The 13965-nt window shown below is 40.1% G+C and overlaps 2 protein-coding genes across 2 annotated transcripts; both read right to left on the bottom strand.

Annotated features, from left to right (window-relative positions):
* Window positions 1–506: 506 nt before the first annotated feature.
* On the bottom strand, window positions 507–3772 carry LOC137274785 (uncharacterized). The gene is made up of 5 exons (XM_067808118.1): window positions 3717–3772; window positions 2584–2741; window positions 1644–1796; window positions 684–730; window positions 507–551 (listed from the first exon to the last, which is right to left on the bottom strand). The coding sequence occupies exons 1-5, from the start codon at window positions 3770–3772 to the stop codon at window positions 507–509; spliced, it is 459 nt and encodes a 152-aa protein (XP_067664219.1).
* A 3241-nt stretch (window positions 3773–7013) lies between these two features.
* Window positions 7014–13965, bottom strand: LOC137272229 (uncharacterized). Its single transcript, XM_067804589.1, has 7 exons — window positions 13926–13965; window positions 12322–12378; window positions 10930–11093; window positions 8872–9024; window positions 7971–8017; window positions 7789–7839; window positions 7014–7056 (listed from the first exon to the last, which is right to left on the bottom strand). Exons 1-6 carry the CDS (start codon window positions 13952–13954, stop codon window positions 7795–7797), a joined length of 495 nt encoding a protein of 164 aa, XP_067660690.1. The 5' UTR covers window positions 13955–13965; the 3' UTR covers window positions 7014–7056; window positions 7789–7794.

The raw sequence follows: 13965 nt of genomic DNA, 5'->3' as shown, positions 1-13965 counted from the left end.
CAGTGAATGATTCAGCCTAACCGAAACACCTTGTAATCTGGATCATCATACAGAACTAACTAGCGTGTTCATAGTGTGACTGACCTGGCATGAATTATTCACAAACCAAAGTGACGAAAGTGGCCTGTTGTGTCTTTACTCTGAATGATTGCTGATAAATATTTAACTAGAGCAGAAAAACGAGCTTTGTAGGAATCAGGTCATCTATATCATCAACGTATTATGGTGGCACTCAAATACATATTGAAGTACACACGAATATGTGAGCACGTATATAACATTTTAGAGCGATGATGCTATGAAAACGTGTGTAAAGGAAAAGGTGGTATACGGTTGCATTAAACAACGCAGTGGCGGGTGGTCGACCTACCCACTCTCCGTGCATACGCTGTATCCGCGAGATCAAGAAGGATGTACACACCGAAACAAGAAGGATGTACGAGTACACATCGAAAGAAGTCTCACTGAATAGTTTGGGGACTATCATTGGGCTCACCATTATTTTATTATTTTTTGTCCGGACCTATCTCTTTCTTGACGAGATTGTATATCTGGAAGTATAGAGAAACATATATCGTTAATGAAGTACAGATTTAGATTGGCCAAAATGGTTAAAACATTTATATAAACAACAATGTCTACATGAAATATGTGGATATTTGGTTTTCAGTTTATATACGAACCCTCATCTTCTCCCTGACAAACTCTTGTTCAGATATCGAGCCGTCATCTGAAAATAACAATATGTGCGATATTGTATAACATACTATTAGTAAGAAAAATAAATTATGGTTAAGCAGCATCTCAAAGAGAATCCACCTACATGACGGCTGTACACAACTGTCGTTGCCCGTAAACGGAGCTACTTTGAACCAATATTTCTTCCTAGGATCGCCCCACGTTGTTACTAGGATACTATGGTAACCTTCCTCTGATTATACAGCACTGGACATTCCACGGGCATTATGCTGTGTTAAAGTTTAAACCTGTTTTGTAGACGATGAGTAAATTCGGTGTCACGTATGACAGAATGAAACCAGGATGAAAACTGTTGACTCATCGTCTTATATTTTCAATCCTGACAGTATCCCAATGTTATCTTTAACGATACAAAGTGTAACAGCGGTAAATTGGTCTGTCTAATTTCAATAAAATACAAACAAAAAACAACAATTAATAACGACAAAGAAACAAACCCAAAAGGAAGAAGGTAGAATGAACAAAGAACACCACTTCCGAAAGAAAAAAAGAAATAAATAGGAATAACAAACAAACACCAACCATATATAGTTTGACTTTCGTCCCCAGGCAAATGAGATGGTGCTCAAAAACAAATAATGATGTACATGTATATTAAAATGGTTATGGGAGTGAGTGAGCTTTTATCAATATTCCAGCAATATCGCGTGGAGGGACATCAGAAATAGTCTTCACATATTGTAGCCATCACTAGGCTTTAACCACTTAACCACCCCACCGCCCCAGGAGTGATCATGAGATTGGGACCAACTATCTATGAGAGTTCACATTCGATTTAGAAACATGCAAATTCTACCAACAAAACATATTTTTCTCCTTACTGTTTCAACATCGAAATACTATTTATATAATTGTTAAAGACAGAGAGTGATTCATTTACTTACAGTTGGTATCAAACGCTGTGAACATCCTGGGTACTTCCTGCAGACTGATGACGCCATTATGATCATGGTCCAGGTATTTGTACACCTCAATGGCCAACACCTTTGAGGAGGGTCCTATGCTTGTGTACTCTGTCAGGTTCACAGAGCCATCACCTTCAACCAAGGGAAATAACATCATTGCCCAAATTCTTATCACTAACACAGATATTTCATGGACTATGGATGAATGATGAACCATTTCTAAGGAGATTTCAGTGGTTTAACTATTTTGTTAAACTACATCCTTTATGCTATGAAAGGTGAAATTCTTTGTGGAGAATTGTAGTAGATCTTTGTTACTCATCAACTGTCAGTGTAGATGTTTGATATTTGATTAAGATGATTAGTCTCCTTGGAAGACATTTTCAAAAGTAGATTATGGTGATAGTTCACAATATTGAATGACAAATTTGGACTTAATGTAGGACCGACACAGATGTCCTCAAAACATGCTGTCATCTGCTACACTCAGTGGCCTCTCATTTGACTTTAGTGTTCTGTAAAGTTGACATGAAGTATCCAGCACTCTTTTCTATCATTTTTCAAAAACTGAGATTTAGATTGTATAAGATTCGCACACTGTTCAGTAGTAGTTTTCAGGTTATGCAACGTTTCGATATAGATTCGTGTATTGCTGCCAAGCAAGTTTGATGTATGATTTTTCAGTGATGTCAATGATTTTTCAGCCTGGAAAAACCCTTTACCCAAGATGATTTTAATAGGACATTTAAAAAAAATCGTTTTAGTTAAGTGTGGAACCATAGCTGGAGGTTAGAATATGGGACCTGAATGATACTGACACACACCGGATCATTTCATAACTACTATGAGGAAGAGAGAAGACAAATTAATGCCTGTGCCAGTGCACCAATGCTTCCACACCTGGCCCTGTGGTTTTTACCATTCAGGTCAGCCTGTCTCCACAGCCGCTCGAACTCCGACAGACTTTGTACGCCATCACCGTTCCAGTCCTCCCTGCGAAATAGTATCCTGTAGAAGTTTTCCTGACTCAACGGTGTCGGCGTCGGCTTTGTTGGTTTTGTTGTCGTTGAGGGTTGTCTTCCCAAAATAAATACATTTTATCAGTGGTGTTACCCTCTTCCCCTTGTGATAAATGTATCAAATATGCAATTTTTGTGCATTCAGCCCATTTAGGTTATGTTTTTCCTTTCCATTAACACAAAATGGCATTCACTGGTATTTTGATGTATCACGTCGTCGGGTGAATGTGAAGGGGTCGGAGTGAGAAGAGGAGGATTGATATATAAAATACAGTAAAAGTTGGTCACTGCTCACGATGGCAGCATCAGTAGCCGCTCCCCGAGGGGCCAGTGAACAGCGTATTATCTGCTGAACGCTTCAGTCTTAATTTTGAACTCTTCGAAGCTCGAGTGCCGGATCGTACATGATAAGGATTTATTATCCAACACCAAGTTTAGAGTTATCTCCCATCCATCGATTTGCATTCGAAAAACGTCGGAATTTCCGTACACCATACGTTATTACTCGAGTTAAAGAAGTACTGACAGGAAGTACCAAATGAATTTCCACATTTACATTAAAAATAATAGAAGAGAGCTCAGCCAATCAGAAAACGACATTTAAGTGTGAAGTAAGAAATCTAACCATTACGGACGTTTGATTAGCCTCGTGGTTGAACTGTTCTCTAGTCATAACGATGAATCAGGCTCGATACTCCAGTTCTGCACAATGTCACCGTTACCGAAACTTAACCCACTTGTATAGGACGGTGCCTATAGTCACATACCATGCAGGCCTAATGACAGGCCAGTCAGTAGGCCCTTACTTTACCTGAGCGTATGATCACTAGAACATTTACAGTTTCTGGGCTTCTCCTTTTTAGCTCATGCTTGAAATTAAGATACTTGACGGTTCCTTAAGATACCCAGTGGGTCCTTGTAAAATTAGTTCAAATTAACTCTATTTCTAGAGCTATGTGTTAGCCTCAATATGGCCAATTGCGTTTTTTCCGTCGATCTACACGTGACAGTTACTGGGATGAAGATGACATACTTCGCTGCTCCCACACAGAGGAGGAGGCCAGCCACGAGACACAACGACGTCCACATCCTGAAAGAAAGACAGATATGAGGACAATATGTTAATAGAAACAAAACAAAAGAACACCCACCCACCCAAAAACAAAACAAAAAAAACAAAAAAAACCAACGTACAATGAGGTGTGTCATAACTGACTTTAACGTTCTAACATGTGATGTTTATGGTATCTGTGTTCTAATACTTGCTATTCACATTCTGAAGGATCACTATAGTTGGCTCAAACCAAACCTATGGTCATAATCATGACAATTCGCCGGAACGAGCACAGGAACAGGATCACAATTTGTAGTTTCACATTCCATGTACTCCTTAAAACTGATCATTTTTCTGAACAAAAAATCGGGAGAATAGAGATTTGTTGAATATACTGATACAGGAAATCCTACCTGTCCTGTATGGAAACAAGGCAGACAAAAAACGTAATGAGCAGGTTGTCAGTCGACCTTAATCTGTGCCACGAAGGTGAAAGTTTTATCTGTCGCCGTACGAGTAGGTTTTGGCCAGGTGTCGGAATGGAGAATGGTTGTGTAAGTTTGTGAACTGCAAGACCTACAAGAAAATGCCAACAATGCTGTTGGAAATCTAGTGGTAGATGTTATGAACGCCAGTCCAACAATAACGGTACATTTTGTGGGACGAAGACGGGCTGTGATTTACAGACATGATATGTTTCAGTCTGCGGTCTTTAAAGGAAAACACGAAAACCTTTGTCACAACCATGGCCTTCCGGACATACAGTGTAACCCCTGAATTATTATTTAGTTTGCTAAAACAGAAGGGAAAATCACGTACAGTTGCTTGGTGCTTTTACTGAAATAAGAGATTTTAAACCCAACCTTAAAATATCAATCGAAATGGTAATCCAGGTAAGTAAATCCAGGTAAGTAAAAGACTCATGACCAAACAACCCATATACAGACATGTGCATGGAGGACTTTATTTATACACCTGTACTTTAATTCATGTTTGCTGAGTAACGCATGTTACTGGTGATGTGATTGTCATGGGTCATGCTGAATTCCATTTTAAAAGATGCACGTGTTTTGTAGAAATCTGAACAGTTGTTAGTCGTTTATTTAAAATCAGCAACCACTTGGTGTATCCCAGTTTCTTCACATCATCGAGGATTGACTGGAACGTTCAAACGACGAAGAAAGTGAAGGCCATTTACCTTGAACCAACACAAACATTCTGTCCCCCAGTCTGTCTATTTTATAAGTAAGTAATTTAACAGTGTCAAACTGCCGCGGGAGGCGACGAGGTTAGTCGAATGGTCTAGTCCTGCTTGATGGCGTCTCATGGTAGAGCGTCAGTACCACTGGGACGTAACGTCATTCTGTCCTCACTGAGGAAGAGCGTCAGTGGTCACTCAAATATATACAGACGGCATCCTTCTTGTGAGAATTTTGCTAACCGCATTAACAAACAACCAACCCTCGATGGTATTCGATACTGATGTAAAATATAGAACGTAACTAGACTGGAGACTGTCGTCGTTATGTCCAAAGCACACGCATGTGTGGCCATATCGTACGTTCGAAAACTTAGACTTCCGGGTCGCTCGCATGTCTGACCTCGGGAGAATGAGAGGGTGAGTCAGCAATATGCCAGCTAAATTATATGGTGTTGGTCTGTAATTAAGACCAGACAATCCAGTGATCAACAATATAAGCGTCGATCTACGGAACCGTGATGCGGTGACGAGTGTCAACCAATTCAGCGAAAGTGACCATCCGATCTCGTTAGTCGCCTCTTACGTCAGGCATAGTTTACTGAAGATCACCTAACTAGTTATACTGCTTGGGAACACTATTTCAGGTGCTCCACGGACAGCTATTTCTCTTCATCTGACTATGAGTTCACCATGTGGGAAACAATGCAAGCTAGAGCTTTTTTGCTCAACGAGCCAACCAATCAGATATTAAACAAAACGGTATATGGAAATGCAAAATTTGAGCATTGACCATAGCCCTCCGAAGTCTGTGTTAAGATGGTGTAGTGTAGTGATAACATCGGGAATGCGTTATGTGTCAGTGTTCTCATAATTCAGAAACAGGCCTGAGTATTCTTAAATCCAGATTAGTGTTGGAATGAAGCAACATTTCGGAGTTTTCAGATGGTTGGTTGATGTTTAACACTCAGCACTCAGCACTCAGCAGTATTCCAGTCATATGGCCTTGCTCAGCAAATATACTGCAAACAAAAAGTATGGGAACTTCGCGGTGAGGTCATTTATATTCTAATATAAATACAAAGCTTTGTGTGCTTAATGGGCATTTTAAATGACACGCTAGAACATGCAGTTAAGCAACCGATTCAATATTCGTTGAGTTCGAAACATTGTCAGAAACAGCACAAAACAAGGGTGCTGTTTGATTCATCAGACTAGTGCATGTGGGACGCAGACCTCCCATGCAGGTTGTGACAATGTTTCCCTAAAAAAAACCACCAAAACTACAGACAGTATTGAAACCTCACACTTTCTCCACCACGCCATCGCGCAGACCTCGTCACTATCAAGGTTGTATATGGCTATCAAGTTTTAGGGTGTTCCAATACTTTTTGGTAGTAGTATATAAATAATAGATGATCTTAATGACCATCCATAATCTGCCCGTTCCAACACACCTGTGCTTGCTCAAATCGCTAATGCAGTATTACACCAGATAACCATTCTGTCTGTGAAAGGCTAGTAGGTTATAGTCATATAGTATCCCACCGGGTATCCATTTTCTGCTGGGTGAAGAGAGCTAGTTATGAACAATCTCACTTGCCTGAATGAAGTGAGACCACACGTGCTTCGTTGTGGAGCAGGACTGAAATCCCCCAAACTCTCATCATTCAAGCTGCCAAACACAGTCACTTATTCCAGGACTCTTCAGTCCCTACGTTGCTTAACGTGACTTGTGACCTAATCTCTACTCTCTGGGCATACCAGCGATCAACATCATTAGCATCTATCTCCGCAAATGGGTTTCAGATAGTAAGCCGATACAGTTTAATAGGTAAGTTAAGAGCACCCAAAGTCGTTGTAAAATGCATGATAAATGACCTTGAACCCGTCATCAAATCCAGTTGACGATAATGACGTATAGCACAACAATATTTGTGTGTGGTCGCTCGGTGCAGCTTGAATGCTTTGGCGGTCGAGTCAAGCTAGCATGATAACGTTATGGAGATGCTGCTGTTTAGCCAACGAAGTTGGCCTCGTAAGACATACGAAATGATCCAAACCGATAACTGATAAAAAACAGTTTCTAAAGCCGTTTATTTCACCATAATCACTGGATACCTGAAATGTATTGGTTAAAATATAAATGTTTACATTCAATGAGAGCACGTTGTTATATAGCAGTTTGGTACGAATGAATACATCGTTAAACAGACATGGATCCTGTTTTGAATATTAATTATAAATAGAAATAATAATGAATTAGAAAGTCAAATGTCTAATCTTCTCCTCGTCGTTGCTGATGTCTTACGAATTCATTAAGTCCGTCAAAAATAGAGAAATTATGGAATTTCATTTTCATGTTTCAATTAGTGTGATGTTTGCATGATAAAAGCTATCCTAAACATTGCAAACATTCCATAATAATTAACAGTGAATAATTCAGCCTAACTGAAGCGCCTTTTAATCTGTCCATCACTGAACACAAACATTTTCATTCCCTGGTTGGCCTGAAATCAATCCTTCACAAACCAGCGTGATTACAGTGGACTGTTGCTGACATTGCTGACTCGAAATGACTGCTGATAAACAGTTTACTAGATTACGACAAAGCTGTATGGGAATCACTCAAATACTTATTGAAATACTCGTAAACAATATTGTAGAGCTCTGATATTATAAAAGTAGCAAAACAGGTGGTATACGGTTGGGTTAAGCAGCGCAGACGAGCGGCTGGAAATCGACATACGGACTTATCTCACTCCAGACTTACACGCTCTCCAACAGATCAAGACATATGTACACACCGAAAGATGTCTCATTGAATCCTTTGAGGGCTATTATTCAGCTCACCATTTTTCACTTTTTGTCCGGACCAATGTCTTTCTTCACAAAATTGTACATCTGGAAGTATAGAAAAAAAAAACAAGCAGAAATACAGATTTCCATTGACAAAAACCGTTATAACATTTACATAAAATGCATAAACATATGTTATGGATAGGTATGGATAGTTGATTAGTTTATGTACGAACCCTGAAGGTTTCGTCGACGAACTCTTGTTCAGTAATCCACCCGTCATCTGAAAATAACAATATGTGCAATCGTAAGATCTTCTTTCTCTGGCTTACTGTTTAAATGGACATGTATTAGTGTGAAATCGATGTGGGTGTGAAGTGTGAAGTCGTTGTGGGTGTGAGCTATTTAGCGCTTCGCTCTGGCCATTAGTAATCATTGCTGCTTGGAACCAATATTTCTTCCCAGATTCGCCAAACGCTGTTACTGAGATAAGATAATATGCAAACCTTCCCCTTTTTGTACAGATAAGATAATTCCACGGGCATTATTCTGTGTTAAAATGTGATCTGTTCTGTACTGTTCTGAACATGAATAAATTTTTATTCCTGATAGCAACCCATCCATATCATTAAAGACAAAGTGCGAACCAGTGTTACGCAGGGCTATCTCATACTGTTACAAAACAACAACACCACCAACATAAATACCACCACCAACAACAACGGCAACAACAACAACAAAGACAGAAACAAGAAAAAAAAAACCAAACAAACCCCCCCCAAAAAACAAACAAACAAACCAAACCAAAACAAAACAAAAAAGACTGAAGATACCGCAGTTAAACCACTCGGACGCATTATACTGACAACTAAACGACCAGTCCTTGTACCGTTTAATGTCGAGCGCCGGGCAGGGACTATGAAGTACCATATTGACGTATTCTGACGCGGCCGGGGATCGAACCCACGACCTTCCGCTCTCCGGTCGGACGTTCTCACCACTACACCACGGAGGCCGTCTCAACTATGAAGAATCTATCATTTAGGAGATGTCTACCACAGAACACAATTTATCTCTTTACCGTTAGAAAGTCTAAAGATATAATTGTTAAGGACAGAAAAAGATTCATTTACTTACAGTTTGTATCAAACTCCGTGAACAATCTGGGTACTTCTTGCATACTGATAACGCCATTGTGATCATGGTCCAGGTATTTGTACACTTCTCTTGAGACGAACCGTGTGAAGTGCAGTGTGGTTGAGTACTCTGTCAAAGTTATGGAGCCATCACCTTCAATCAAGGGAAATAACTTCGTGTCTAAAATTATTATCAGCTCCGATGGATGGATGATAAAATATTAACTGTTTTATTGAACTACATTTATTATTATTGGATATTTATATAGCGCATATATCCATGCAACTAGTGCTTGATCAAGGCGCTGATATTAGTTTCCCTCGATCACTGGATGCCAATCTCATCTTCACATCGCATCATTAATCTCAACTCCCTGTGAAGTATACAACTCTTTCTGCCACTAGGCCCACAGAGTTTACTGTGGCTCTCTCATCCTAACGGGGTACCAAATTCACAGCTGGGTGGACTGGGACACATAGTCACAGTGCTTTGTCCAAGTTTACTGCACGTCGCTGTACCCGCAAACAGGTGTTTGCATGTATTCATGTGGCCACCATCTGGTCATATACCAACGGATTCGTGGGTTCTTTTAAGTGCACAGGGTTGTAAACTGTACACTAGGAGTTGTGACAACACATAATGAGTCTGCACACAAAGTTGACTCCAAGGTTTCTACACCCGGTCCCAGGTGGGCTCGATCGCGACACCTCAACCTCGCTGGATCACTAGCCTTGCGCTTTAGCCAGCTCGCCCACCGCGCCCCCAACGGCATCTTTTATTATGTGAAATGCAGATCTTCGCCGTGGATCAACTGCCAGCGTGGCTGTTTGATGTTGGATTAAGATGCTTAATCTGCTTGGAAGACAAATCTCAAGGCAGATTATAACAATAGTCTATATGATTAACATTTTGACTTAACGAAGGATCGACACAGGTTACACAAAATATGCTATCAACGACCATCAGCTCCACCTAGTGGCCTCTGGTGACCAGTGAAGGATCAGGGGAGTTTCTGAAGTGACCCATTGAAAGAAACAGATTTACTATACTTCGTGCCTCAAACAGTCAACATTTATTATGCACATTTGAATTTGACGTTGTTGGAATTTCACATGGTGTGATCAGCACTCGTTTCTCACAATTTTCCAGCAATGCCTTCCGGATGTTTTGAAACAAGATTGGAATACTAACTTGTTTATAAGAATTACCAGTGTAAGTAAGTATAAGAGACCACTGTTAACATATAGGAGTTTTAATTCCTTTTGAACTCATAGTATACGATGTATATGATAAAGAAGGTATTGGAATGTGTGTCCAAGATGAATGTTTTGAGTGTTCAAGATATACAACAGTGAGAAAACACTTATTGCTGAATCTGATATGAAGGGTACTGGTTGCTTTTTATTTTTTATTTTTTAATCTTGTTTAATAGAGACAGATAAATATTATTATTACTATGTTTTACAGGTTAGACTATAATGCAGCAGAGAGTGTTCGGGTGATCCTGGCACAGTCAGGCTGGTAAAGCTCATCATCAGCTCAGGGCCCTCGCCCCCTCTACACGTAGCCCAGACAGCGAATGGGACTTCTCCCAGGAAACACTGCCTAGTCGAACCCACCAAGAACTTTCCAGAGAATATGAAGGCTCCCCAGCCTTCTGCATTACCCAGATTGTCAGAAGGGCTGAGCTTCCGGTGGAGAACCCGGGCACTGTCCGTCTTTACATTCATTGATTTCGGTGCATCGCCGAATGCTGAGACCAATGTTTTACCTAATTTAACATTGTTTGCACGAGATGTCTTGAGGACCCTTTTGGTTGGTTCAGGATGTGTAAAACATGAAAAACGTCCTTTAATGAATGTGATTTTGATATTACATTTAAAAAATCCATTGAATTAAGTGTGGATAACATAGCTTGAGGATAGAATAATGGACCTGAATCATCTTAACACACACCGAATCACTGATCATTTCATAACTTCAATGAGAAAGAAAGAAGGCAAATTAATATTTGTGTCAGTGCATTAGGACCTTCACACTTCGTCCTTGAAATGTTACCATTCAGGTCAGCCTGTCTCCACAGCTGCTCGAACTCCGACAGAGTTTGCACGCCATCATTGTTCAAGTCATCTCTGTGAAACATAATCCTGAAGAGGTCTTCCAGACTCAGCGGCGTCAGTGTTGGCTTTGTCGTTGTTGTTGTCGTTGTCGTTGAGGGAAGTCTTCATGAAATATCAATACAATGTAACAATGTTGTTATCCTCTTCAGCTTGATATAGATGTACAGGAATCTTAGGCTATTGTTTTGTGTAATTATTCTGGTTAGATTTGGTTCGTCTTGCCATTGAACAAAAGACCATCGTTAAATCTTATGGCATTGCTTGCATATGTTAAGAAATAAGGTTCGATAGCCCGCTTGTGCACATTGTTAACATTCCTGAACCTAAAAAGATTGCAAAGATAGTCGCTTACTATCTAGTTTTTCGGACCAGTTTACTCTTACTTACGACATGAACACGAGCTAAAGATCAGTGCTGAAAGTATGCAACTACAACGCCATGTTCAACTATACTGTGATAAGAAAATGAGATTCTTTATGGACAACAACTTCTTTATTACATATGGTGCGACGTTTCTCTATGGATCCTTATACCGTTGCCGGATCCTTATACCGTTGCCATGCAAGAGTGGAGTAATACGGCACAGATCAGCTGACGATGGGGCAAGAAATAGGACAGAAACTTGTGTAAACAATAAAGAAGAAGCTGACATTCATACCACTTTGTCTTATATTAGAATACCGACTTCTAAATGCCTCTCAAGAAACAGACATATATGTGAACAGGGATAAAGCAATAACAACATGTGGGTATGAATCAAAGGGATTAACAACAACAACAACAATGGATGATGGCAAAGGTAACTGAGGCCGAAACAAAGTATTCAAGGTTGATAGGGTAATCAGTAATGATGGATGGAGTGCTCCAATCTGTTGTTTTTATCAGTTCATTGAATGCAGTCGGGATGAGATACCCTGATCTCAGTTGATTGAGGGTTTGATGTTATCTCTAAGGAATCTCACGTTCTTATTACGCATCAACTTCTAATAATGCGAACCTAACAAACACCGTGACATATGTACCAGCCTCGTGGTTGAAGTGGCTACTCGTCACAGAGGCCACGAGGATGCCGATGGTCATAAGTCACGTACCCTTGCAGTGATAGGGTTACCAGTTCCCTCTTGCCTCTACATATCATCACTGAAACATTCTCAGTCCCTAGGCTACTAGATTTACTCTTCTCCATCACAGTTCATGACTGAAATTAAGATTTTTGAGGTTTCCGTAAAATACTCATTGATGTTCGGGAACCATGCGTTAGACTCTATATGACCTATTGCGGCATTGGCTTCGATCTAAATTGCCATGTACAAGGATGAAGATGACATACTTAGCTGCTCCCACGCAGAGGAGGAGGCCAGCCACGAAGCACAGGGTTGTCCACATCCTGAAAGAATGAGGACAAAAGGTGAAAGAAAAATAAAATATATCCTAACTTTTTCAAGAAAGACATAGTGCGGTACCAATAGGTCACTAAAGTCGACATGGGTCAAATTTATGTTCAATGCCAGGTCAAGTCAGTTGTCCACCAGAGTGGTCACAGTACAAGATATTTAGGAAACTCTGGGTCAAAAGTATTAGTTTCATACCGTGTACTGTTTACAACAAAGCATTTGTCTGAAAAGTCAGAATAACATACAAGTATTGTTACCTAATAATAATGAATGAATGACTTTGTTGCAGCCACATGCCCATCATACGGTGCATTCTACAACACCACATGTCCATCATACGGTGCATTCTACCGCACCACATGTCCATCATACGGTGCATTCTACAACACCACATACCCATCACACGGTGCATTCTACATCACCACATGTCCATCATACGGTGCATTCTACAGCACCACATGTCCATCATACGGTGCATTCTACAACACCACATACCCATCACACGGTGCATTCTACAACACCACATGTCCATCATACGGTGCATTCTACAACAGGATACAAATACTGCTGCAGGCGATATGATAATATTCCTGGTCAAGTCGGTGACAGAAACAATCTACGTTTCTTCTTTGCAAGATATGTATACTTCCATAGATATTCAATCATACGTACATTCACTGATGTTAGATGTGGACTTAATTTATTTTCTGGTGGAAATTTACAATGTTCTCTTGGTAATATTGATTGTCTTAATTCGTTATAAAATGGGCATTGTAGAACAAAATGTAATTCTGTACCTACAACTGGAACAATACATAACGGACATAGGCGTCCTCTGTAAAATGAGTGAAATGATAATAATGATAATTATACAGCGCTTAATGTCAACAAAACAAATAATTATAAATATAACTAAAACAGCAGCACCAAAGGTTCATATGCCTGCTGAGATAACGAATATGGGAAAGAGTTCATTCCGCTCCCCCACTTCTTTCTTCCGCAGATTATTATTACTTTGATAACCCAAGTTGTCGGTGGCCCGGAAAGTGAGTCACATGCCTTTTCTCGCTGGGTACCCATTTTCTGCTGGGTGAACAGGGAGGAGACAGTTTAGAACAAACACAGTCGCCAAACTTGAGACCTCACGAGAGGCAGTTCTAAAAAAAAGATTATCAGGGGTCAAGCTGCCACACACGATCACCCATCAAAGAACTCTCCACGCTCAATATAGGGTAATGTCCGAGTAACTCTCCATGCCGCTGTGGTTTCGTCTTCATTACATTTCAGGAATGGTGAGCTAAGAGGATGTTGCTCTACTAAAATTACATTCAAAGTATTGGGTATATTTCTGTGATCAAAAGTAAGTGTCAATGAAGTCTCTAATTTGAAACTGGTACACATCGCTCCATTCCGAAAGTAATGGAGCGAGCAGACAATGGAATGACGTCACAAATGTAATTTAAGCGTTGTTTAACTTCAGCTGATTTGTGACCTGGATACAAAGGGCTACACACACCCATGCTGTTTCACAAAATCCTACCTGTTTGAAGTCGATCCTGTGAGAGACATGGCAGATAAAA

This window comes from Haliotis asinina, chromosome 2 (assembly GCF_037392515.1).
Source record: "Haliotis asinina isolate JCU_RB_2024 chromosome 2, JCU_Hal_asi_v2, whole genome shotgun sequence".
Taxonomy (NCBI): Eukaryota; Metazoa; Mollusca; class Gastropoda; order Lepetellida; family Haliotidae; genus Haliotis; species Haliotis asinina.
This window is presented reverse-complemented; position numbering and strand designations above follow the sequence as displayed.

Excerpts from the sequence above, each read along its gene's own strand:
- LOC137274785 (XM_067808118.1), bottom strand. The coding sequence starts at position 3,772 with ATGTGGACGTCGTTGTGTCTCGTGGCTGGCCTCCTCCTCTGTGTGGGA. Across the intron at positions 2,742-3,716 it reads CTCTGTGTGGGAGCAGCGAA|ACAACCCTCAACGACAACAA; the intron begins GTATGTCATCTT and ends TATTTTGGGAAG. Across the intron at positions 552-683 it reads TTGTCAGGGAGAAGATGAGG|ATATACAATCTCGTCAAGAA; the intron begins GTTCGTATATAA and ends CTATACTTCCAG.
- LOC137272229 (XM_067804589.1), bottom strand. The coding sequence starts at position 13,954 with ATGTCTCTCACAGGATCGACTTCAAACAG. Across the intron at positions 9,025-10,929 it reads GAGACAGGCTGACCTGAATG|GTGATGGCTCCATAACTTTG; the intron begins GTAACATTTCAA and ends CCTTGATTGAAG. Across the intron at positions 8,018-8,871 it reads CACGGAGTTTGATACAAACT|ATGACGGGTGGATTACTGAA; the intron begins GTAAGTAAATGA and ends TGTTATTTTCAG.